At 37.8% G+C, this 27,288-nt stretch overlaps 3 protein-coding genes, 1 long non-coding RNA gene and 1 pseudogene across 4 annotated transcripts in view; 1 reads left to right on the forward strand and 4 right to left on the reverse strand.

The window, feature by feature from the left end:
• Nucleotides 1-1,081: 1,081 nt before the first annotated feature.
• On the reverse strand, nt 1,082-2,701 carry LOC120444627 (probable G-protein coupled receptor Mth-like 12). Its single transcript, XM_039624435.1, has 6 exons — nt 2,345-2,701; nt 2,126-2,276; nt 1,896-2,072; nt 1,574-1,825; nt 1,343-1,517; nt 1,082-1,280 (listed from the first exon to the last, which is right to left on the reverse strand). The coding sequence occupies exons 1-6, from the start codon at nt 2,699-2,701 to the stop codon at nt 1,082-1,084; spliced, it is 1,311 nt and encodes a 436-aa protein (XP_039480369.1).
• Nucleotides 2,702-3,944: 1,243 nt separating this feature from the next.
• On the reverse strand, nt 3,945-6,313 carry LOC120444790 (probable G-protein coupled receptor Mth-like 12). The gene is made up of 6 exons (XM_039624739.1): nt 5,937-6,313; nt 5,718-5,868; nt 5,488-5,664; nt 5,169-5,420; nt 4,927-5,101; nt 3,945-4,110 (listed from the first exon to the last, which is right to left on the reverse strand). The coding sequence occupies exons 1-6, from the start codon at nt 6,291-6,293 to the stop codon at nt 3,945-3,947; spliced, it is 1,278 nt and encodes a 425-aa protein (XP_039480673.1). The 5' UTR covers nt 6,294-6,313.
• Nucleotides 6,314-8,782: 2,469 nt separating this feature from the next.
• Nucleotides 8,783-10,196, reverse strand: LOC120444791 (annotated as a pseudogene).
• A 7,431-nt stretch (nt 10,197-17,627) lies between these two features.
• Nucleotides 17,628-21,117, reverse strand: LOC120444632. Its single transcript, XR_005615681.1, has 3 exons — nt 20,682-21,117; nt 17,924-18,266; nt 17,628-17,841 (listed from the first exon to the last, which is right to left on the reverse strand). It is a non-coding gene; the product is annotated as an uncharacterized LOC120444632 (long non-coding RNA).
• The window catches only part of LOC120444626, a 44,290-nt gene continuing 36,758 nt past the window's right edge, over nt 19,757-27,288 (forward strand). Inside the window, exon 1 of the mRNA XM_039624434.2 lies at nt 19,757-20,341. The gene's annotated coding sequence lies outside the window, so the exon portion shown is untranslated. The remainder of the gene's footprint in view (nt 20,342-27,288) is intronic.

Below are 27,288 nucleotides of genomic sequence, written 5' to 3' on the forward strand. Positions count from 1 at the left end.
CGTTATCAACGATTGTCCACTTAAAAGTTGATTCCTCTGTTCATTCGTTCAATTTTAATTTTATTATTTTACAGTTTTCATCCACTTATAATATCTCAGACATATTCCAATTCTTTTGAAAGTGTACATTACAAGTGTACATGGATCAGATGTGAGTGTACACAGTTTATTTATATAGTATTTTAACTAATGCCAATTGGCTTGCGGAATGCTAAAAATGTATATTTACCATCCAATGTACATACGTGTGAATTTTATACTGAAATCAATGCTTTTTTCGTATACCGTTTCCGAACCGGGACCTTATCAATAGATTATTGACTATTAACAACTTAAATGACATAGATAGATTTTCTCAAAATTCAAATTTATAGAAAATTTATAAACCGTTAATATTTTAAATAAAAATACAAGAGAGAACGCTATAGTCGAGTTCCCCGACTATCTGATACCCGTTACTCAGCTAGTGGAAGGGAGAAGGAGAGTCTTAAACACAGTTTTTGGCGGTTTGTAGGCGTTATAGTGGGCGTGGCAGAAAGTTTTTTGGCAAAAATATCAAAACATTTTTCAAAAGTGTGGGCGTAGCAACTTTGGGCGGTTTGTGGGCGTTAGAGTGGGCGTGGCAAAAAGTTTTTTTGCAAATCGATAGCAATTTACAAGACCAATACAAAAATGAAAAAATATCAAAACATTTTTCAAAAGTGTGGGCGTGGCAGCTTTGGGCGGTTTGTGGGCGTTAGAGTGGGCGTGGCAACATGAATCGATAAACTTGCGCTGGCTCTATGTCTCTGGAGTCTGTATGCTTAATCTCAACTTTCTAGCTCTTGTAGTTCCTGAGATCACAGCGTTCATACGGACGGACAGACAGACGGACAGACGGACATGGTCATATCGACTCGGCTATTGGTCTTGATCAAGAATATATATACTTTATATGGTCGGAAACCCTTCCTTCTGTCTGTTACATACTTTTCAACGAATCTAGTATACCCTTTTACTCTACGAGTAACGGGTATAATAACAAGGTTGTTGTCCCGAAATGGTTTCACATTATAAGAATTATATAGAATTTGAGGAGAACTTACTTATTAAAGAGCAGGCGATAGGTGCTGCGCTTAAAAATAAGCAACACACATATGACGATACCAAAACCAAAATGGAACCATTGAATTAGTACGACGACAATTTTCCATACGTTTTTATTAAATTGTTGCATTGAAACAAGGAACAGTATCCAAGATCCGCCCATAATGGCGAAGATCCGCAGATTCGATATGGCCCTGGGATGGGAAGATGTAGGAATTTTATTAAAGGATCATAAGCTACAAGTTTCAGGACTTACTTTTGAAAATCGACGGTAAGGCAACGTGTGGTCCCATTTTGTCGTTTTGTTAAGTTATTGATTTCTCTTTTCGTTTTTGTAATGTGTTTGATAGTCAGAACAAACATAATAATATTAATCGCACTAAGGATGATAAAAGGTCCCCGATAATAAGTCCACGAAGACCACCTATAAACTGTGAATTTAACTTAAAAGGTAAAAAATTTTAATACTTCTTGCATAGAGACGTACCCTCCACCGTGCATCTACTGAAGCCTACTAAGGGCAACCAGTTCCATTTCTGGAGATCCTCTTCCCAAAGTTGATTTATTATTAAGATGATACCGCCTGGGATAGCAGATATGCCCCAGACAAAGATACTGCAAAACAGAAACTGATGGCGATGTTCTTGGCGCTTGACCGATGTGATTTTCTTCCATAAACAAAAGCTAGTTACGGAGAACCAAACAAAAGCGGCAACATCAAAAAAGTACCAAATATAACCTGCGGAACATAAAATCAGTATAATTTCCAATAATTTCCATTATTTCTTAGAATATTTAAGGCCACTAACCTGCCAGTGAGCAAATGTCATCAATCCATCTTAATTTATCTATAAGCCAAATAAGGTACATATTAAATATGCTGAATATGCAACTAATTATGCACATTCCAAAGACATTTCGTAGTTCTTTTACGAAAAGATAAATGCCGATCGTGATGATATAGCATATAAGCGAAGCTGATGTGACTAAAAAAATCTCGAGAGTTAAAGGAAAGTTTTCTTTATAGACATTGCCTTACGCACGTAAGCTCCTGGTATCACTATCGATGACCACTCGTGTAAAACAATCCATATGGTTTCTGGGAAGTCCGAATAAATCTGATGGGGATAGAAACAGTATTCCTCTTTGGTCTTGAGCCTCTTGTCGGAGTGAATATATATGGTTCCGTTCTGAAAATAATCGGAATTATTCTGTTCTGTCTCATAGACAGAAAATATAGCATAGATCTGGGTTATACCTTGTACAACGTGTACTCATCTCTGCTCAGACCGATCATTTCATCTATATCCCAAAACGGCGTTGTAAGCAGGGTTTGGTTGTTGAAATATAGGGCCTCTGTTGAATTGTCATCGAGTTTTATGCTTAAATTAAGTTTTGTTCGGAAAAGTTGCTCCTCAAAATTACAGCCGCCATTGGCCAAAGTATTTTTACGAGGGCAACAAATCCGAATGCAGAGCGAGAGATCGTCGTCATCGTTACAATTGTTATCACATTTTACACATGATTTCGCTTCGGTATAATTAGAGTCTGTATAAACCGTTCCGAATTTTGCCAAGCTTAATACAAGAAATGTCCCAAGCAATTTAAGTTTCATTTGAGGACAGGAAACGTTCTGCGTGGATAACCAAACTATATTGACGCTCTATGAATAATTTGTATAATTTATATAGCTTTATTTCAAATTAAATTTTTTGAACAGAAAGCTCGAGCTGATATGCATGTTCCCTAAGGGACACAATCTTAGTACACTCGTTGTATATATGTATTAATACTTGTATGTTTAAAAAGCTTTACAAATCTATCCGATAATTGGAAATGCGATAATATTTCAAAACAAGAAAAAACTCTCTAGTCCAGATCCTCGACTATCAAATACCAGTTACCCAGCTAGTGGAGGTGCAACTAGAAATTTTTTACATTCATTTTGCATATCGATAGCCAAAAAATAAAAAAAGGGGCGGCTCGAGGGCGTTAGAGTGGGCGTGGCAACATGGGTCAACAAAATTGGGCTGCGTCATTGTCTCCAAGTTTTATATATGTATATATAAATTTAGTACATTATAATTGTAGTTCTTTAGGTTAAATTAAAGAGATTTTGTCTCCTTTTCAATCGCCTTACTGTGCGACATCCGTCTTCGTTGTACCGGCTGGAACGGGAGATCTGATCTTCCACCGTATGTATGCCAAGATCTCTGTGCAGAGTCTTGTTACTCACGTACCATTCGCAGCCGGTAATGGCTCTTAGCGACTTGTTCTGAATCGCACATGCAAGTGGTTGCTATGACAGGTTCCACCTTTTGGCCCATTCCTTAAATAGCTCTACATACTGTTAAATAACGTCAGCAGACTCGCGTTCTCTGGGCGAGCTAAATAGTACGCAAACTTCGTCTGAGAAAGTGGCCAGCAGCATCTTCTTCCTGTTGATCTCGAGTGTTCCCGCATCAGTTGTTTGTGTATCTGCAGTATAGATCGCGTAGAGAAAGCGACTGCAGACTCTAAAGGTAGTTCCCCTCATAAAGTGAAAAAGGAAATTGGCTTTTATCACAATTTTTCGTGGTTCTTGATATTTTTGGTCAATGATAAAAGTAAATTGCTTTCAAGTGTTTTTCGATGTGGGAGCATATGTAACCGGTGAGAAGTGTCCAGCTTTTCACTAAGGACATAAAATGTGAGTGTAAAACCTTTAGAGCGGTTACACGTGTCTTTAATTTTAAAGGAAGTGTTATGAAAATAAGTGAAACAACAGCTTCCTTGCAAACTTTAGTTAATTTATTTGTACTTTACAAAGCAAAACTATTTCGTAGGCCTGTCATTGTAATAACATTTAGCGCATATCATTAAAAATAAGCAGCACAACATATTAAGATACCTAATCCCCGATGGAGCACTCGGATTAGTACAACAAAAATATTCCAAATGTTGGCTTTGAATTCTACCATCACAACGAGTAATAGAGCCCAAGACACGCCCATAATGGTGAATATCCGCATATATGAAATCATCCTTGAATGAAACAAGAGAGAACGCTATAGTCGAGTTCCCCGACTATCTGATACCCGTTACTCAGCTAGTGTAAGTGCGAAGGACAGTTTTTGGCGGTTTGTGGGCGTTAGAGTGGGCGTGGCCAAAAGTTTTTTGGCAAATAGATAGAAATTTACAAGACTAATACAAAAATGAAAAAATATCCAAACATTTTTCAAAAGTTTGGGCGGTTTGTGGGCGTTAGAGTGGGCGTGGCCAAAAGTTTTTTGGCAAATAGATAGAAATTTACAAGACTAATACAAATATGAAAAAATATCAAAACATTTTTCAAAAGTGTGGGCGTGGCAGCTTTGGGCGGTTTGTGGGCGTTAGAGTGGGCGTGGCAAAAAGTTTTTTTTGCAAATCGATAGAAATTTACAAGACCAATACAAAAATGAAAAATATTAAAACATTTTTCAAAAATGTGGGCGTGGCAGTTTTGGGCGGTTTGTGGGCGTTAGAGTGGGCGTGGCAACCTGAATTGACAAACTTGCGCTGCGTCTATATCCCTGGAGTCTGTATACTTAATCTCAACTTTCTAGCTTTTGTAGTTCCTGAGATCTCGACGTTCATACGGACAGACGGACAGACAGACGGACGGACAGACGGACATGGCCAGATCGACTCGGCTACTGATCCTGATCAAGAATATATATACTTTATATGGTCGGAAACGCTTCCTTCTGCCTGTTATATACTTTTCAACGAATCTAGTATACCCTTTTACTCTACGAGTAACGGGTATAATTATGTAGTAATTTTATTAACAGATCATAAGCTCCAAGTTTAAGGACTTACTTTTGAAAATCGACAGTAAGGCAAGCTGGGGTCCGATCTGGTCGATGTGTAAATTTAGATATCTCTTTTTTCGTTTTTTTAATGTGTTTGATAGTCAGATCGAACATAATAATATTCATCGCACATAGGATCCGAAAAAGACCCTGATAATAAGCCCACGAAGACCACTTATAAACTGTGAATTGAAGTTAAAAGGTAAGAAATTGTAACGCTTTAAAGCGACTTCTACCATAGAGACGTACGTTCCACCGAGCACAAAAAAAAGCCTACAAGGGGGAACCAGTTCCATTTCTGGAGATCCTCTTTCCAAAGATGATCCATCAATATAATTATACCTAGTGGTAAACAAGATATTCCCCAGACAAAGATACTGTAAAACAGGAACTGATGGCGATGTTCTTGGTGATCGACCGATGTGATTTTCTTCCATAAACAAAAGCTAATTACACAGAGCCAAAGATAAGTGGCAAAATCAAAGAAGTACGAGATATAACCTGTAGATCTTAAATTCAGTGTCATTTAAATTAATTAGAATGAAATTGAATATTTTAAACCACTAACCTGAAAGTGAGCAGAAGTCATCCATCAATCTTAACTCATCTATAAGCCAGATAAGGTAGGTAAGAAAGATGCAGAATATGCAACTCACCAGACACTTTCCAAAGACATTTCGTAGTTTTTTTACTAAAAGATAAATGCCCATTGGGATGATATAGCATATAAGCGAAACTGATGTGACTAAATAAACTCTGAGAGATAAAGGAAAGTGTTCTTTTTAGACATGCCCTTACGCTCATAAGTTCCTGGTATCTTTAATAATGACCACTCGTGTAAAAGAATCCATATGGTTTCTGGGAAGTCCGAATAAATCTGATGGGGATAGAAACAGTATTCCTCTTTGGACTTGAGCCTCTTGTCGGAGTGAATATATATGGTTCCGTTCTGAAAATAATCGGAATTATTCTGTTCTGTCTCATAGACAGAAAATATAGCATAGATCTGGGTTATACCTTGTACAACGTGTACTCATCTCTGCTCAGACCGATCATTTCATCTATATCCCAAAACGGCGTTGTAAGCAGGGTTTGGTTGTTGAAATATAGGGCCTCTGTTGAATTGTCATCGAGTTTTATGCTTAAATTAAGTTTTGTTCGGAAAAGTTGCTCCTCAAAATTACAGCCGCCATTGGCCATCATATTTTTACGAGGGCAACAAATCCGAATGCAGAGCGAGAGATCGTCGTCATCGTTACAATTTTTATCACATCTTACACATGATTTTGCTTCCGTATCATTGGAGTTTGTATGAACCGCTCCGAATTTTGCCAAGCTTAAAACAAGAAATGTACAAAACAATTTAAGCTGCATTTAGGAGGAGGAAACGTTCTGCGTGGATAACCAAACTATAATGACGCTTTATGAATAGAGTAGAGTAGAGTAGAGTAAAAGGGTATACTAGATTCGTTGAAAAGTATGTAACAGGCAGAAGGAAGCGTTTCCGACCATATAAAGTATATATATTCTTGATCAGGATCAATAGCCGAGTCGATCTGGCCATGTCCGTCTGTCCGTCCGTCTGTCTGTCCGTCTGTCCGTATGAACGTCGAGATCTCAGGAACTACAAAAGCTAGAAAGTTGAGATTAAGCATACAGACTCCAGAGACACAGAAGCAGCGCAAGTTTGTCGATTCATGTTGCCACGCCCACTCTAACGCCCACAAACCGCCCAAAACTGCCACGCCCACACTTTTGAAAAATGTTTTGAAATTTTTTCACTTTTGTATTAGTCTTGTAATTTTCTATCGATTTACCAAAAAACTTTTTGCCACGCGCACTCTAACGCCCTCAAACCGCCCAAAGCTGATACGCCCACACTTTTGAAAAATGTTTTGATATTTTTTCATTTTTATATTGGTCTTGTGAATTTCTATCGATTTGCCAAGAAACGTTCTGCCACGCCCACTATAACGCCTACAAACCGCCAAAAACTGTGTTTAAGACTCTCCTTTTCCCTTCCACTAGCTGAGTAACGGGTATCAGATAGTCGGGGAACTCGACTATAGCGTTCTCTCTTGTTATTAGTTATATTAGCCTGGAAGAAGAGTCGTACTTCAAACGATCATTTTCTGCTAATATTCAAGAATCGCCGTTGTGCAAATTTTGAGTGGACAACTTTTTACCAGAAGTTATATCCAACCACGTGTGTTTAAAAACATATCCACAGAGCCAAAACTTAACCTCAGCAAAATGGCTAGGCAACCCGACTTTAGAGCAGTGATCAGGAAACTTATTACCGGTAGTGATGCTAGTCTACCGGTAGTGAAAAGTTATTTTTATGTTCTAATTGAAGTTAATATATCTAAAAGTTCATCGCAGTTGCCCCAGTGTGAGGCAACTAAGTTGCACGTCGTGATAGCCACCATAAGCAACCGCTGAAAGGTATGTTGATGTAAGGGATCTCAGATCGGAAGGACAGGAAGTTCGGCAGCCTGGAGGTGTTGCGATGAGAAACCCGAATTTTCTTGTTTCATAAAATAAGTTTCTCAACGTCTGACATATACATTCAAATACCCAAGGAATGTCAGCCTGACAATCATCATATACAACATACATACATAATTTAGAATTATTATTATTGTTACACAGGCACAGTGCAGTTTATTTGGCCCAAGGTCTTGTAGTAGGTAAACATGTTTGGTAAAATTACCTAATGACGTAAGCCGATATTGAACAAGAGAGAACGCTATAGTCGAGTTCCCCGACTATCTGATACCCGTTACTCAGCAAGTGAAAGTGCGAAGGAGGTCTTCAACACTGACAGTCTTTGACGGTTTGTGGGCGTTAGAGTGGGCGTGGCAAAACGTTTTTTGACAAATCAATAGAAATTTACAACACCAATACAAAAATAAAAAAAATTTCAAAACATTTTTCAAAAGTGTAGGCGTGGCAGCTTTGGGCGGTTTGTGGGCGTGGAAGCATGATTCGACAATCTTGCGCTGCGTCTATGTCCATGGAGTCTGTACGCTTAATCTTAACTTTCTAGCTTTTGTAGTTCCTGAGATCTCTACGTTCATACGGACAGACAGGGACATAGACGCAGCGCAAGTTTGTCAAATCATGCTGCCACGCCCACTCTAACGCCCACAAACCGCCCAAAACGGCCACGCCCACACTTTTGAAAAATGTTTTAATATTTTTTCATTTTTGTATTGGTCTTGAAAATTTCTATCGATTTGCAAAAAAACTTTTTGCCACGCCCACTCTAACGCCCACAAACCGCCCAAAGCTGCCACGCCCACACTTTTGAAAAATGTTTTGATATTTTTTCATTTTTGTATTAGTCTTGTAAATTTCTATCTATTCGCCAAAAAACTTTTGGCCACGCCCACTCTAACGCCCACAAACAGCCAAAAACTGTCCTTCGCACTTACACTAGCTGAGTAACGGGTATCAGATAGTCGGGGAACTCGACTATAGCGTTCTCTCTTGTTATATAATATAATATAATTTTTTATGTAATATTATATTATTTTGTATATAATATTATATAATTTTTTTATATAATATAATAATATGTGTTTATAGTAAGGCTTGTGGTAATAAAAAAATTTTATTTCTCAAAAATGAATATTGTATTTGAAAAACTTTTACAATAACTTGTGTAAGTGATGCGTGCCGCAACTTTAGTCTAAAGTCAACAAACCAAACATTTTTTTCTGGGGGGGTTTTTTTGTCGTCGATAAACTAAAATCTTTTCGAAATTCAAAAACTAACCCTGTCAAACAGACTTAAAAAATCATATTCTTGTTTTTAAAATCTTTAGTCTATATAAAACCAAAGGTTTATATACAACTTCGAAAATTAGCTTTTGAAACGTTTACACGATATTCTCAGGCAACAGACAAATACAGACGGACATGGCCAGATCGAAGATTGAAATATAATACTATTAAAAGATATTTTCATTTGAAGAAAGCTTAATTATTTATGAGCAGGCGATAAGTGCTGCGCTTAAAAATAAGCAGCACACATATAAAGGTACCAAAACCACAATGGAACTGTCGGCTAAATATTACGAAAGTATTCCAAAAGTGGGTATTCAATTTTAGCATCGAAAGGAAAAACAGTATACAAGATCCACCCATACTGGCGAAAATCCGAAGATATAATAGGTTCCTGAGATGGGAAGATGTGATAATTATATAAAAGGATCATAAGCTCCAAGGTTAAAGAACTTACTTATGAAAATCGACGGTAAGGCACATTTTGTTTCCATTTTGGTCGATGCCTTAACTTATTGATTTCTCTTTTCGTTTTTTTAATGTATTTGATGGTCAGAACGAACATAATAATATTAATGGTACAAGAAGACATAGAAGGCCCCAGGTAATTAATCCAGGAAGACCACTTAAAGACTGTGAATTGCAATTAAAAGGAGTGATAGGTTAAAACTTTAAAATGGCTCCTGGCATAGAGACGTACCCTCCACCGAGCATCTACTGAAGCCTACTAAGGGTAACCAGTTCCATTTCTGGAGATCCTCTTCCCAAAGTTGATTCATCCATAAGATTATACCTAGTGGAATAGCAGATATACCCAAGACAAAGATACTGTAAAACAGAAACTGATGGCGATGTTCTTGGCGATCGACTGATGTGATTTTCTTCCATAAACAAAAGCTAGTTACAGAGACCCAAACAGAAGAGACAAAGTCAAAAAAGTAAGAGATATAACCTGTAGATCATAAATTTAGTGTCATTTAAATTAATTAGAATGAAATTGAATATTTTAAACCACTAACCTGCAAGTGAGCAGAAGTCATCCATCAATCTTAACTCATCTATAAGCCAGATAAGGTAGGTAAGAAAGATGCAGAATATGCAACTCACCAGGCACTTTCCAAAGACATTTCGTAGTTTTTTTTACTAAAAGATAAATGCCCATTGTGAGGATATAGCATATAAGCGAAACTGATGTGACTAAAAAACTTTGAGAATTAAAAATTGGCTTACGCTCATAAGCTCCTGTTATCGCTATCGATGACCACAAAACAATCCTTATGGTTTCTGGGAAGTCCGAATAAATCTGATGGGGATAGAAACAGAATTCCTCTTTGGGCTTGAGCCTCTTGTCGGAGTGAATGTATATGGTTCCGTTCTGAAATGAATCGGAAGTATTCTGTTCTGTAAAATTGACAGGAAAATATAGTATAGATTTGGGTTATACCTTGTACAACGTGTACTCATCTTTGCTCTGTTCCAGCAAAGACATTATAATAATGTTATTCTAATGTCTTTGGTTCAAGTTACCATAAACCTTCTGCTTTTATCAACAGCTAATATAGTAAGTCACTTAAAATCTGAAACATCCTACAAAAATTTAATATATAACGTCCTATAAACACTTCGTCTTGTTACATAATCTAGGAACTTTAATTACACCCTAGTTAAAAAGCTTTACTATGGTCGTATGATTTGGCTGCTGTTACATAATCTAGTATGTCCTTTTACTAAACGAGTACCGGGAATACTTACTGGGAATCACATTTGTACATAATTTTTTACAGATTATTCGTAATTATACCCGTTACTCGTAGAGTAAAAGGGTATACTAGATTCGTTGAAAAGTATGTAACAGGCAGAAGGAAGCGTTTCCGACCATATAAAGTATATATATTTTTGATCAGGATCAATAGCCGAGTCGATCTGGCCATGTCCGTCTGTCCGTCCGTCTGTCCGTCTGTCCGTCTGTCCGTCTGTCCGTCCGTATGAACGTCGAGATCTCAGGAACTACAAAAGCTAGAAAGTTGAGATTAAGCATACAGACTCCAGAGACATAGAAGCAGCGCAAGTTTGTCGATTCATGTTGCCACGCCCACTCTAACGCTCACAAACCGCCCAAAACTGCCACGCCCACACTTTTGAAAAATGTTTTGAAATTTTTTCATTTTTGTATTAGTCTTGTAAATTTCTATCGATTTGCCAAAAAACTTTTTGCCACGCCCACTCTAACGCCCTCAAACCGCCCAAAGCTGCTACGCCCACACTTTTGAAAAATGTTTTGATATTTTTTCATTTTTATATTGGTCTTGTAAATTTCTACTGATTTGTCAAAAAACTTTCTGCCACGCCCACTATAACGCCTACAAACCGCCAAAAATTGTGTTTAAGACTCTCCTTCTCCCTTCCACTAGCTGAGTAACGGGTATCAGATAGTCGGGGAACTCGACTATAGCGTTCTCTCTTGTTTTCACATTGGTTTGCCCACTCACAACCAATGTTGCAAATTAAAGAGATTTCGTAGGACACGATGGCTGTGGATATATGCAAGCACAGCTGCCTATAATGGCTAATAGTTAGAAATGGCCCTGGTCATAAGTTTTACGACTGCTAATGTGCGATCCCATGTCCTGGCCAAGTGTTGGCCTAATGGCGGTCCTTCGACAGTTTGTCGCTCGCAGTTAGCGGAGCTTCACTGCCGCCACTTAAGGGCGATTTGTTGTTTGTCCCAGACCTTGTTGTTCCTACATTGCCACCCTTTCCTATGGCTTCTACACTCTTAAAAACATGCTTTTATCTTCATAATTTGGCACACCGAAAATTTGAATACATGATTTATTTCGACGTGTAAGGGGTATTTGATATAAAATTGTTTTATATTATAATAAAATGTTTTTCGAAAACCCTTGTTCTCAAATATGCAGCTATAACGTTAAAAAAAACCTTTTATTTTAAATATTCATCGGATTTTGTTTTTCGAGTGCATTAGGCCCTCTTTATCGCCGCTACAACGAGTTTCTGTGCAGCAAGAAAACAATGGAAAAATTTCAAGCGGATATGGATACATTTCCGGCGCGTACTAAGTACGCACCAGCGAAAGACAATGAGGAATTGTTTGTCATTAATTTAATTCCACTAAGGAAGACGTGCACAGTACACATGCATTAAAAAGGCGTCTCGGTTTTAAATTTCATTCGCTCCACCCATCGTTATGGGAGTGTTTTGTCAGTCGAGCTCATCCTCCAGTGAAAAGGCAAAAACAAATAATTTCGGGAGCTGAACAAAAGTTGCAGCACGAGAGGGGTGGCATTATAACTAAGTAATACAAATGTTTTCGTATTCATCCAATGCATGATGGATTTTCGCAGATTTGTATGAGATCCATTGAATAAATTTCACTATAAACAGAATGTTTAAATCGAATTATATCCAATAAAGGCAGCACGTTGATATTAAAGTTCAAAAATTATTAAATTTTATTAAATCTGTCGTGCTTTTAACAATATTACTTCTATAATTAATTGTGAATATTTCTCAATCATACTTAGATCCAAAACAGATGCCCGATAATTTCTTATCTCGTCTCAATTTTTTTGCGGTTTCCTTATCGTAAAGTATTCTTATAAATTGCTTATTGATTTAAAATAACGCTGCAACAATTGGATTTATATGATAGGAATGGAAACACCTAAAGAAAGAAACGTCTTCTCATTCGAAGTTGATGTTATAAGTCATGGCAGTCACTCTTCTAATACATGCATTAAATCGCATTAAATATTGCGAGGAGAAAGGTGAAAGCCACAGGTGAACAAGGACTAAAAGGAAACTGACGCCATCATCTCCTGTGTTCCTGGTCGCCTTTTGATGGCCATTGCACAACAATGTGGCTAATCTTCCATATGGCCCATGGCCCCTGGCTCCCTTCCCCACCTGCTTTTCACCTGTGTGCGAATTGCGTCAGAGCCAAGATTAATGGGTTTTCATGTAAGGCTTCCACTGGGTTTTCATTTGTTTACTTTTGTCATTGATTCGGTTTTGTTTTAGTCTTCGCTTCACTGGATCCGCTTTTTTTCTGTTTAAAATGACATGTGGTACTTATTTTCGGGATGTCATTTCGATAATGTCAACTCATGAGAAGCTAAAATGTTTGGTTCTTTTAATATAATATAATAGATGCCATTTATTTTTATGATGGTCTTTGAAATATTTAGCCAAATAAAAATAATACATAGCAGCCATACAAAAATATTCAAGGCACTGAAAATGTTGTGCAAATGCAAAAACTTTAATTAAACTCAACAATGTAGAAAAAATCTGCTGCAAAATAAATAAATGAAGGACAAGTTGCGTAAAAGTAAATTTAAAATCGGTTCCACCAACGACTTTTCATTTAAGCAAGTTTTGAGTTTTCATTTTTGAGTTCAATAAAGTGAGCATTACTTTCCCTTGATTGGATTTTAAATTTGAGTCGGTTACGAATTCTGGCCAACTAAAAGGAGCAGTTCATTCAGCCGTAAATATTTCGGTCGCATTTTCTACCATTTGACCTTGTTATTTATACATACATATGTACATGTACATACAAATGTATATACGGGTATTTGGAAGTTTGAAGGTGTGTTTTGTTGCGGATTTCAGTTGTCGCTTTAATTAGGCCTTCTGCAGAAACGTGGCCCAATCCTTTTCACTCTTCTTGATTTCAGTTGACGTTCAAATCGCCTCATATCCTTGCTAGTTCATTAGCAAAAGCCTGCCAAAGTTGTTTCCCATTCCAACCCACTTTATTCATAGCAAAAATTGTGTTTTGCCAGCAATGTCATTTGGCTGTGCTGGCCATTCTTATGGTGGTTTTTATGTCATGACCAACAACAATTAACATTTATGTCGCCGGGGGACTTCTTTTCCACCCTTTTTTTCAGGGTTGTTGGGTCGCGCCTTAAAAAGATATGTGAGAAAAAAAGAAAAGAAACTTTCGACTTTCAGATACCTGTTACTCATCTAAAAAAGTACCAAGTACAAAGGAAATGGAGACATTTCCAAGAATGCACACTGGGTCCACCTAGCGGGGGTCGCATTAAGTGCTCATAACTTTAAAATAAATGTTCTGAGCTCAGTGAAGAGTGATGTATGTTGGTAAGCAAGCCTTAACCTCATAACTACTTCTAGAGACAAGTTTAAGCAAGTGTCTTTTAAGAGATTTTGGGGTTATAGGGGCTTGTTGCTGGCATAGAGAGGCAGAACGCCAGGGATAGATGGAGTCGGCTTTTCCTGATCAAGAATATATATTAAAACGCTGTTACATTACCCTTTCGAACCAACCTTATGTACCCATTACTCTACGAGAATCGGTTATAATGAGGGAAAGGCCGCGCCAGCGAAGCCTTAGCAAAGTTTATATTCAACTTTTTTAGCAGCGAATGGAGCAAAACTTTTAAAGGCAAACTTAAATGAGCAAGGACACAATAATCCCTTGGCTCTCGTAGCTTCAAATGAGCCATCAAAGGAAAGTTGAGGCCAAGTCGGGACTTTCGGCCTGATTGCCAGCTTGGCCTCCAAAAGTCTGGCTTCAATTCCATGCCCCACCAATAATAAATAATTCCCTTTTTGTGAATAGTAATTTAGGGCATGAGAGTAACCACATTTTTACTAAAGCTTTATTTTTGGCTCAAAAAAAAACAACACACTGATTTATAAATAAATTAAGCCGTAACGTTCTTTACATATACATACTATATAAGAATGTGACTACCTTAAAGGTATCAAATTACAGAAGTGCAGTCAACTGACTGCCGAGGTGTGAACATTTGAAAGCGTTACAAATCTATGAATGATCGCCTAGCATTAGCAGGCAATTACTGGTGGCCCAATTAAACGCAATTAATCGGTGAAATAATTGCAAACAATTAAAATCGCTAGCCGACAGACACTTGACCAGATTATTGAGGCAAAAGCATTAAAATGCGAATCCGAGCGGATAACTTTAAACGGCCTCTTGGCCGCCCAAGCGCCACCCAGAACTCCATCCATTTGAAGCTCAGACGGTGGAGGTCTGTCCTTGCATACAAAGCAACTCATTATGGAGCACAACAAATTGTGGCAAACATTTCAGAACGTAATTTCTCTAGATTCCAATCGTTTTTTCCGCACTCCTGGCCACCTTTCCGTGGTGGAAAACTTTGAGGCAAGGTGGCTGGATGGCTGACTGGCTGACTGGCTTGCTGGATGTTATTTGTCTTGAGCTTTGCGGCGACATTTTATCAAGCTTAGGTGCGGGAATAGCAGGGGAGCAGCTTTTACAGCCATTTGAGTTGTTTAAACTGCGCTTGCGGTTAAATTAACGCGATTTATATGAATTTATCGTCGCCCACACCCAGATTTTGAAGAGATTTTCCTCCTGTCTCTTCCTTGTCTTAGTTAACTTGTTTCCTTTTGTTTGTTTCTGCTCGTGGCCAAAAAATGAATTTTTTCACGGTACATTTTTTTGGGGGCGTGTGGAAATCTTTTTGGGATTTGCATGCACACAGCGTGATTTCTGACTTTATTGCCGTGGCAGTCGACCCCGAAAAACCCCTTCCATATTTCCTCCTCGTCCTTTATATTTTTATTTTTTCTCCCGCATTTTGAAGGCGAATCGATTTATTGTTCTTTTTCGCTTTATTTTTTTTTGCCTGATTTTACATAGCGCGCGTGACGAGCGCTGACTTTGTTACGTGCTATTACATGTTATTGATCTCCGACCACACCGCCCACCCTATTTGCTTTGTTTTTACACCCTTTGACACTCACATAGTTGCACCTTATGTGTAAGCTAAAAAAACTGTGTTGCTATAGCATATTTGCGTTTATTCGGGAAATGCAGGGAACTGTCGAAACATTAAAGAAGTCCACATTATTAATAACACACAAACCTAAAATGCGTTTATTTACACAAAAATATTCATTTGGCATGACACTTGCGTTATCATAATGCAATTTTTTTAATTAACAAACTTTATAACTTCATTGTCAATATTTGAGTTAGAACTCATGGCTTGCCTAGTTGCTATAAAAACACATTCAAATTGTTTACTCTTACTCTACACGTTTTGAGCTCGTGTTAATAATTATGACAATATTAATAATATTTGGCGAGTAAAGAAGCAATTATAAATAATAATTGCAAATATATAGCCTGTTATGATTTGGCCTCTACCAATTATTTCTGTTGTTAATTTTTCATAACATGAAATATTTAAAAGAACTCTCGCGGTGATTTCAAATAAATGCCATGAATTCAATTAGCGAATAATTCATGTTGCTATTTTTTTCGTATTAGTTGAAAAAGCATACTTTTCATACATATGCGACTCGACTTGGAATTGCATACAGTTAAATTTATTTCACTAATCAATAAAGAACATATATTTAGGCACTAATTTAAAAAGTTACCCTACGAATTGAAGTTGAAATGACTCGAAGACTATGAATACCTCAACTCTGCAGGAGTATATAAATATTTAACTATTCAATAACCTTACAAGGGTAAACAGCTGCAGACGTATGAACTCGATAATTAGAGACTCACATGCCCTTTTGCCCGATAATTCCCCATGAAAGGCCAGAATTTTCCATTTGTAGGTCATTATCCATATGCAATTAAGTGGTCGAATAATAAATCATTGCCAGATTTCGGTTCCGATTTAGACATCCAATCCATTTTTCCAGTTGCAGGCGACACCTATTTATGTGACTATTGGGTCTTCCTTTGTTGCTCGCCAGCTTTAAGTTTTAGGCCCGTGCAGCAGGGCGTATGCGCAATAATTGGATTCGGCGGCAAATGAATGATTCATTGGGCGGTCAAGATGCTATTTAAACGACAGAACCCTTTGCCCGACGGCTTGTTTGCTTAGCTCTCCAAGAGCAGGCAGCTGGAATCGCTCGGAAGATAAACACTGAGGCCGGAGCTCCGAGTTCTAAGCTCCGCAGCATCTTTCAATGGTAACGGCTGCAATCAGCAGGCAGTGCGTCGTCCTCTTTGTCGGGGATAAACAGAGTCCTTGCGAAGGAGGACAGCATCGGATGGGGATCTCCGGAATCTGTCCAAGCCAAAAGCACATCGAACACATCAGAGTAGTGGTTACTGAAACGCTTCGAAATTACTGCCTTAATTATAACTGGAAGTTAGATAGCTCAGTTAAGATGCGAAATTAAATATTAATCTAAATGAAATATTATTTAGCAACAACGTCGGTAGTAATACATTCGCAAATACATTAATCAACTGTCTGGCTGCGACCTATTCTCGCAGTGTACGCCTTGAGCCGTAATCAGACATGAAAAAGTGAAACAACAGAGAGGCTGGGATTGCCGAGGAAATGAAGTGCGGAGTGCATGGGACGGGGACGGGGATGGGTATGGAGTATCCATCAGATGTGTCCATCATTCGGTGAATGCCGGGGATTAGTTGTGTTGATGGGATGGCCGATGTCCCACGTCCAACGTCCAATGGACGATGACCAGGAGCAGGTCCTTTCTTTTGTCGACCAGTGTCCTTTGATTGCTTAGTCTGCTTACAACCTGATCAGGTGACTGACTCCGTTGAAAGGACCCTAGGATGCCTTAGGGTTTCAAGTTTATGGAAAATTTAAAACGGGATTACAGGGCCCGTGGGTCGATTAACAAAAATAACTGGCTCGGGCTTTTGGGATATTTCCAAAATAACCGGATTTCATGTGAGGACATGAAGTTTGGCAATCAAAAGGTTAACTTCAGCATAAATTTGTCTGTTCGGATGGAACATTTTTAAAGGCTCGACATTACTTTTTAATATTTTTGTTCACTTTATACGATTGTATCGAAATGATGATGCATGCATATGATTGGAATTTCCCGTTGGAGACAGTATCAAATGCAATTAGAACTTGTTTTCCCTTATTTGGTGTTTTCATTTCAAATTCGCTTGAACTTTAATGTTTCTGACAGAGGTTGAGAAATTGCAGATGTTTTGCCATATGATGCCACTGCTCCGCCAGAAGTTAGGATGCACTGCCTCCCTTTTTGGATAATAACCACTCCCGATCTCCTATTTCCCGGCCTTTTGTCACTTATCGCGCCACGCGAATTTCTTCTGCTCATTATGGACTCGACGACACTTTTGCCTGCGAAAAATGAAGGGGATGCATCATTATCGCTTCTGCAGTCATCATCATCAAAAACAAGAGGACCGGTTGGACCACCCACTTTTTTACGCCATTCCCCTAAAATCCTGCGGCAAGTGTTGCTGTTGTTATTCCGCTTGACTTCGAATTAAGGGGGAAATGCGGGGAAAATGCGGAATATATGGGGGCACTTGACTGAAATGGGGCTCTGTAATCAACGGGCGGCTGCGAATGAAAGTTGACAGGAGCAAACAGACTGGCAGTGGGTTCCTCATTCCCGTCCTCCTGCCATTTTCATTTCCACTTGCCCGTCCGTTTTTCACAGTCCCATTGGACATTTCTTCAATTTTATTGCTGCAATTTGCTGGGAGGAGCACTCTGAATGAAGACTTTGTTTCGATTCCCAGGATGTGATTTTCACCGCACTGAAAGAAGACAGCAGAAATAGCGGCTTAAAGTTTTCCAGAACCATTTGTGTTCCTTATGAAACAAAAGTTAAAATTATTTCGAAAATATATGTCTTTATTCTTTAATGTATCTTAGATTTTAGAATATACAATAAACTAATAATCTTATTTCAACTGTATTTAATTACAAATGATTTTTCAAATCATTTTATATTATCTTATTTTTAAGGAACTAAATGATTGAAAAAACTTTTCAAAAGGATAAGGACTTTTTTTATCGGGAATAAATTCAAATATTATATAAACAAAGATTTAAAGAGTTTGAGAGCTTTTATGTTTTCATGATTTCTTTTACTATTTAGTTATCTTTCACTTGGCAAACGCAACATGAAAAGGGTCCAATTTATGCCTCGACCAGGGTTTGCCTCTTTTGATTCTGTTTTAGCTTTGGGTTCCTTGTTTTGAGTAATTAAATTCCTAGGCTTCATAATACCCTGAATAATCACCGACCAAATAAAGGAGTTGGCGGACTGTTCTAGGCATAACCAAATTCACAGTCGACTGCACTTAATGACCACTTAATGAGTTTCACGCGAAGATCTGCGGACTTGAACACCAAAATCCAACCGAGTCATTTAAAAGTGCCTTGCATTTTTGATAGCCGTAATTTGAGATCTGAACATAACTTGTTACACAAATTACAAATGATTTTTCAAATCATTTTATATTATCTTATTTTTAAGAATATTATCTTATTATCTTATTTTGAACGTTTCGGTTTTATTATTAACATTTCTGTTTGAGTTTGATTTGCTTGTTTAAATTCATAATAATTTGCCCCATACTTCGGTTTTCCTCGTCGTAATTTTATATTTATGAATAATATTTTATGAATATTAATATCGAACGACTTTTGTTTCAAATATTTTAATTTTTAGTTCACTAGTTAATATTTGTATTCAATTTATTAAATGAATACATATTTCTTTTCTTTGCTGTTCCATTCAATATATTAAGAATGCCAAAATTTAAACTTTTAAACAAATCACTGGGCCCTTTTTCATGTCTTTTTTTAAAAACCCTATAAAATTTCATCACTTTCATTTTGCCAATTTTAAGTCCTTTTGCCAAAATATAAATTTACTTTCGATTTCGATCTAGTTGGACATTTATTTATATTTTTCTGTGTAAAATTTAATTTTATATACTAGCAACTTATTGGCATTTTCCACAAACTGATGAAATAATTAAATTGTAAAAAATAAGAAAGGGATACTTTTAAAAGGCACTGTTTTATACAAAAGATCACTTCTAAAAAAAGACAGAAATAAACATGAAAACATTGTTGTGAATGTAAAGAGTTTGAGCAATGAATCAAGTAAGAATAGAAATTGGAGTTAAAAATAGATTTTCTAGAATTTGTTGTTTTCCAACTTCGAACAGCTGTTTGGGCGGCAGTGTGGCCGCACGCAGCGCTCACCCAAAATCCCGCACAGCACCGATCAAAGGCCACACTGCGCCGACGCTCTCGCTCTCACCAGCACTCATTTCCAATTGAGAGAGCGGGCGAAGCAGTTGGGAAAGCAGCAAAGCGCGTGTAAACAGCAGGGAAGTCGAAATCGCATTTGTGCCTTGTTTTTCTTGGGCAAGTCGAAGAAGTCGCCAGAATTGGCCATAAATCCGCAGTGCAGCTTAAAACTGCAGAATGCAGAATAGAGCTGGCGCAAAGCACCGATAGGTGTGTACGTGTGAGTGTCTCTCGCGAACGCAAGCCCGTGTGTGTGTGTTTGGTGTTCGACAAAAAATATTGCTCAATGGCCCAAAAAAATGGAATGGGCAAAGAAAATCAAACAGCCAAGAAAGTGAGCAGATGAAAAACAACTGCTGCCAAATGAAAAAACAATTTCCCTAACGTGAAAAGTGCGGTGAAAGCGCAGCGAAAGCCAGTGGAGAGCAAATGCAAATAAATGCTGTTTTTGCGCTCAGATTCAGTTTTTATTTTTGTGAAAGTCTTGTGCTCTTTCTTCCACACCTTCCCCTCTTCTTCGGTTCACGCTCTTCGTATCAATAAACCAACGAAAAATCAAAGAGAGGTGAGTTTTCCCGAAGCTAAAGTCCCAAAATCGTGTAATGTCGTTACTGTTAACTTTATTATTATATTGTGTGCTGTATTTTTGTTGTGGAAAAACGAGAAGTCCTAAAAATCTCAGGGCGTTGCGAAATGTGTTTCATTTTTTTATTTTGCTTCGTTTTTGTTGCTTCTTTTTTGCTTTTATTTTCTCAATGGCCGCTGAGTATTTTAGTAGCAGCTGTGTTAGTGAGAGCAAGAGAGGAGTTCACTCTCGCGCGGAGAGAGCCCATCAGCTGTGTTGTTTTATTTATCACGTTACTTCCAAAAAACAACAAGGAATAAAAATCGCTGAAAATACGTACTTTAAGGCCTTGCAAGCAGCTAATTGATTCCCGCCGCTGTTCAAGTTTGTTAGCATTAGCAGGTTGAAAAGGTTTCTCAGCCACTCGAGCGTATTCGCGAAAAGCTCATAAACAATTCACTGTTTTCAAACAAATCGCCAGCTGCTCTCTAACGCCCGCGCCCCCTTCTTTTGGCCTTTCCATCTATCTGAGGCATTGCCAGATGTAAAAAATATGGTTCCCATTTAAAATTAAAATTTTTCAGATTAAAAACAAATATATTTGATATTTCCTAATTGTGAAAACCGTTAAGATCGAATATAAAATAAAACAACAAATGTGTCATTTGCGTATATGTCAAATGTAGTTCAGCTTTCGAGACTTGTAAAGATGTTGTAAGCAAATATTGTATGATGTTTAAAAGAACAAATTTTAACACCTTGGATATTGTATTTGATTAACGCACTTTTAGTACTTCGTTAATTTAGGATTGTATGGGAGGAAATTCACGCCACGAGTATCTGAAAATTGATTTAAAATCGCTTTGGCGATTTTCACTGTCTCGGCTTGTTGACATTGAATGGTTTGTGTGTCAAACGCACACGGACTGTAATGTTTGCTGATTTATGCACTCTATCAGGGCTGACAAAGTGCAATAAATTCACTTGAACTCGCCCGAGAAAAGCCATCACCCCACTTGATCTGTGTGCGTTTTCTATATTTAATTCGTTAATCAATTGGTGCCTTAAGGCAATAATTAAGTAGGAATATATGTAAATGGCTCTGCTGTTCGTTGTGGGCAGCTCCGAACAGTTAAGTGTGTAATTCGTTTGAATCATCGACTTAATGGTTTCTCGTAGAATCTCTATGTGGGAGAATTTTTTTTGGTTAATTTGTGCGATGGTTTCCCGGGATCTAAAATAATTTGCACAATTGTTATTTCAATTTGTGTGTGTTGTGGCTTCGGAGAATTATTCCCAATTACCAGAACACCACTTGGTCGAAACTCAGATTTGCGCCTTAGAGAGGATTTCTGACTAAAACTGGTTTTCGAACCATACGTTCTCGATCATAATTCATTGGCGAGTCTAGTCGATGACTGACTGTCCGTCCAACTGTCCAGTTGTCCATTTGAACACCTTGATCGATATCGTTGACTGGGTAATTATAGTCATTGAACTTGTAATTGTACGAGACAGCCAAAACTTATTTTTAGTATCTTGGGCGATTTTAAGTTCCAACGTGGTATTTAGTCCTATATCTAAACATTTTCCGCTTTATTACTTTAAATAGTTATATTTTATTTCAAAAATAGAAACCAAGAGTAAATGCAAGTTAACCAGTTATTATCAGTACAGTGTCATTAAAAACAACGTTACTCAATAGAGCTTAAGTAATACATTAATTTACAAGTATTTTTTGGATAAAAAACGTTCTTATGGAAATAGTTACCTGTAACTTTATTTCATATTATATGTATATAAAAAATAGGCAGAAAATTTTAACGATGTGCAATAGCTTCCAAATAAAAGAACGTAGAGCCACGTTGTGCCCAACGATCAAAACTCGTGCCAGTTCAATGTTTATGTATGCAAATCGACGTCTAAGCTGTTCGAAATGAAATAAACCTATTCATTGATTGATTGGCCAGTCGAATTTGGCAATCACACCTCCACGCAAGCGACCCAAACCAAATGGAAAGCAAGGCACAGCCGAGACCAAACAACGCAAACTGGCAATTAACAATATTATCGCCGTCAGACAGAATTTACATTTGGGCCCAAAGGCATTGTAAATTTGCTTATCTAATCGACTCAGCCTCGGCAAACGAGTACCTCAGCTAATGCCAGCCCAGCCCAGCCCAAGTCCTAAAGTTCTCAAAGATTAGACAAAACTCTCTGTGCAAACTATGGCAAATCAGGCGTCGTGAACACATAGTACCTTTAAAGTGCGCTCTAAACACACTGCATAAGCAGGAGTATTGTGTTTGGTTTTGTCTCAGTAAATTAGTGACTGAAAGTCACGACCTGCCATAATATTGGCTAAAACCCCACTTGATACCCCGTATCGTTCGATTTTTGCACTGAGACGTTCCAGGCGAAGGGCCATTAATAAGCTAACAGAATTGTTTACCTCAACCAGAACAACAGCAGTCGACATATGTGGGGATACACAGCTATTCAGAGTTGTAAAACAAGATATATTGAAAAGAAATATATATCAACATATCCGATTGGGATCAGCTAAGAAAGCCAATTTAAAATCGACTAATACATTTAGCTATGCATTCATTCACTGCTTGGAAACGGTTGTTTCTGTGTGGTTGTCAAATATTGAATTTACCATATTTAATAATGTCGATAATCGTAACGGAGTGCAAATTACATGGCCTAAATCACTATTATTATCACCACACAAACTGTTGTTTTCAATCGCAGGTATTATTATTCAAAATTAGGCTGCATCTGGAACAACTCAGATAATCTTAATTATGAAAATATTCAAAACAAATTGGTTTCATAAATAGTGGGGCTCCTTTTTAAATACTTGATAAATTTAATGACCGTTATTTCCCAAAATATTATCAATGATAAATTCTGCGTTACTTAATTTATAACCAAAATTCTAAAAGTGTCTCTTACAAAACCAAATTTGTAGATTGCTTTTATAAGTTTGGGGAGTACCTCATCCATTTTATGGCATTTTTAGTGCACTATAATGACCTAAAATTGGTCTAGCCTTGCCGCAGTCTTATAAATAGTTTATATTGGAGTGGAAAGAGGTATAGATAATTAAGGCAAACATATTCAATTTTCTATTTCTGCGATAATAGAACGCCATACTAAAATGTTTAATGGGAAACGCCCTCAATAATAATCAGTTCTATGATAAAACCTACAACTATTTTCAAATTGATCTTTGATCTCGGTTCGTAGATCCATATTTTCTGTATTTTTCCTTTCTTCGGAGTGCGGAATTTCGATATGAGGCGTGCATAGCAAATTAGCATACAAACCTATGCTTACCAAAATTAAAACAGTTTTTATATTTTATGGTATTGGTTGTTTTTATCGTTATCTAAGCTAAGCGTCCTCTGTCTAAGGTCAGTTTAAAGCTATTAAATCTAATTCGATATGCTTCCGAATGAAGCAGGCAGTTTCCTACGGAAATTTTAATGGAAAATTCCAACAGATTTGTATTCAATTTGTCGCCTTATGGTAAAAACCTTTCTAATTGGGTCTCACCACATACCTATTTTTACTTAATTGTGATTTAAATCTAAACATAAACATACATTATATATATTGACAATAATCTGGCCAAAGGGAGTTTAAGCTAAAGTGTAAAACCTTCTTGACACATCATAAAGTTTCTAGACAGGTTGGGAAAACTCAGTCAGTGTGACAAGTTGGTAATAAAAACGGCCAAGTCAACAGGTAGAACAGAGTGGCAAAGGCAAAATGTGGAGAAACAGAAGCTGAAAAGAAAAAGAAATCCCACCGAAAGGCCGACGGTTGGTCAAAAAGCCACTCACTCACTTGGCCATACAGTACACATCGGTATAATATTTTTGCGAGCCCAAAAGATAAGAGCTCCGGTTTAGTTCAGTTCAGTTGAGTTGAGTTGAGCTAAGTTGAGTGGGGCGTTCGACTCTTGAGATCTTTGTGGAGAGCTCTTTAACTTTTGTGGCTCTGGTCGTGCCTTCAGTTTTGCTGAAACAGCAGCCACAGAATTTGTAACCTCAGATCGTTGTTGTCTATTTTGCTGCTTATTTTTCGGCTTAATGGACAGAAATACGGCTGTGCGGTGTTGTTGCCGAAATGCGTGAGCCAGTGAAAAACAGGTTTATTTTTTAGCAAAGTCGAGAGAATAACAAAAAACAAAAGGCAGAAAAAAAAGAAAACACATACGTAAATAAATAAGCAGCCACTTTTGAGCTGCCAATTGGTTTTGCAGTTTCGAAGTTTGCTCAGTCGGCGAGCGAAGCTCTATTTTTATATATTTTCTTCATCCACAAAAAGTGGGAATAAACTGTCTTAGAAGCCGATGTAATTTATTGCTTTTTTATTAAGATTTTCTGGCTTTGCTAGAACCATGGATGGGTTTCGAACACTCTGGAACTTTAAACAAACAAAGACTCATTTGTAGGAGTGGTGCGACCAACTATATTCTATGACAAGCGATCTTTAATTGAGTCCTTTTAAATGGAAATTAAATGTAGTACTTTAGCTTTAGCTGATCGTTGCAAAGGAATACATATTCTCTTCTCGTTTTTAAAGACATATGTCTAACAAGTTACCGGACAATTAAATCATTTCTAGAGCAACTGTTGCGGGAAGTTCTTAGTCTCAGAGTGAATAATCGCTCTGAAAGGCTGAATTACATTTAAAGTTCTCTTAAACGTACATGTGTTTCTCGGGAGTCGCCAGTTTTAATACAGCTGCTTGTCAAATGGATTATTTTTTTCCGCCTTATATAAATGTATTTTTCCTGCACCCACACCCAAACATTGTAGTAATTTAATCTATGCAAATGTATATAATATCAGCTAGATTATTAATGAGTTTTCTATTTACCGTAGCTTTTTTCTTGGTTTCTGCTTTGACTTTTATTTATTGTTTTGCTTCTTACGATTATTGAATTTGAATTTCTAATTATTTTCATTATTGCAAATATATTCCAGTCTGTGCTGGCCTCTCTTTCGCTCCCACTGTGCGCTAATTGTATAATTGCACCGCCTGTTCTCTGATGTCCCCCTTTGACCCCGCGATCGTTAACCCGTGTGGGTGTTTTAATTTATTGCACTTCTGCTGGCTTTTCAATTCGAGACGTCGATTCCGTATTATTTTACCCCAACCACATGGCGGTGTGCAGCATTTTGGTCCAGAAAAGCCGCGCTGATAATGGGAACGTGTGAGTTTGGCCATTGGTGGGGGAAAACAACGATTGTTGTCTCGTAATCAAAAATGTTGTAATATTTTCGAGCTCTCGATTATCACTCGAAGGTCGCTTGACGGAAGTGTATTGCATACTCGTAAAAGGCTGTTGTAAAATCCACCAGAATCAAATGACAGCGCTTTTTCGCTCCGTGCAATTATACATATGTATATGTATGTACATATACAAAATCTAGATTGTGTGTAACTCGTTCTGGTATCTCCTTAATGGCCTATTGCACAATCGTGTTTATTAGCCAGCAAGTTCTTATTTGTTTCCTCATCCATCTACCTACTAAGCAGGCACAATTATGAAGTCTGCGAAGTTGTGTGCTGTGATATTCGTATGCTAACCTGTTCCCCACGTGCCGCCTTCTCCCATCTCTCACTTTATTTAATTCAGGTATTTCGCCTGCATTTTCGCCTTGCTTCAATAACTGATGGTCAATAACATCGAACTTAACATGCAGCATTTCAATCGGAGAAGTCACAGGTTAACGGTCCCAGCTGAATTCAAAACATTTTCTTTTTCAAACGGAACTGCATGTGCTGAAAAACAAAGAATAATAATTCTTATCATGATAATTTGGCTCTTATCGTTTAGCCGGTGCCCAAAAGTAGGGATGGTATAAATATTCGTGATATCATATCGGTTAGATACCGGTTCAGTGAGCGATATAGCAGATGTTTTTCAAGATGTTTAAGCTCCCAGACAAAAGCTTTATTTTGTTTAAAGATAGCTTATATAAAATGCACATTTATTTAAAAGTAGCTATCCTATATCTTATTATAATATATACAGTTTTAGTATTATACTTTTTGTATGCTTTTAGGGACTTCATTTTCTTGGGTATTCCACATGTATATTTTCATCTCTGTAAGCGGGTTTTCCATCTGGCCAGTCTTATCGATAGAACGACTGACGGGCCCTTCTCGGCCCGATCACCGCCCCCAAAATGACTCCGCCGCGGACAGAAGTTGGACAGAAGTCTGTGGCAATTGCCTTTCCATTTATCATCATATTTCTTGCGTTTACCACACACATTTCACCATTCGAACGGACGTGTCGTGTTGGCCTGGCCAAAAGAGTATAGTCTGTTTCGGTTTCAGTTAGTGTTGTTACTGCTGCTGGCATTGGATTGTGACCCACTTTCGAAGCCTGGCCATTCCTCATTTCCCATTTCTCATTTTACATTTCACATTTCGTTGCTCGGCGCAAATTCAAACAAATGCATTTTTGCGGCACTTGGCCAAGTTTTTGTGGCCGAAAGTGAATGTGCCAGCGTATGGGTATGTGTATCTGGTGCCTTGTATCTTCTGGTGGCGAAAAGAAAGCTGTTTCCTTGGCTTACTTGGCTTTCACTCGCATCACGTTTTTCCTGCCTAACCAAGCACACCGACTCGCCGGCCCCGCCCCCTTTTTAGGCCCCCTTTATATAAATATATATACATTTTTTGATCCCCCATCCACGCTTTTCGATCTCCTGCTTCTTTTCCAGCTTTATTGCTTGGCCCGCCGTTGCACAGATGCTGTAAACATTTTCATAAGCACGCACTTCGCTCCCCGCCTTTTGAAACCGATGTGCAGGTCCATAAAAATTCTCGGCCCCCATTATAGCCATTGCATTAAAAAGGGCGCGGCACGACTTGTAAAAGGGCGCAATTTACGAGGCAGTGGTATAGCCACTTAT

The sequence above is a fragment of the Drosophila santomea genome, chromosome 2R (genome assembly GCF_016746245.2).
Source record: "Drosophila santomea strain STO CAGO 1482 chromosome 2R, Prin_Dsan_1.1, whole genome shotgun sequence".
Lineage (NCBI taxonomy): Eukaryota > Metazoa > Arthropoda > Insecta > Diptera > Drosophilidae > Drosophila > Drosophila santomea.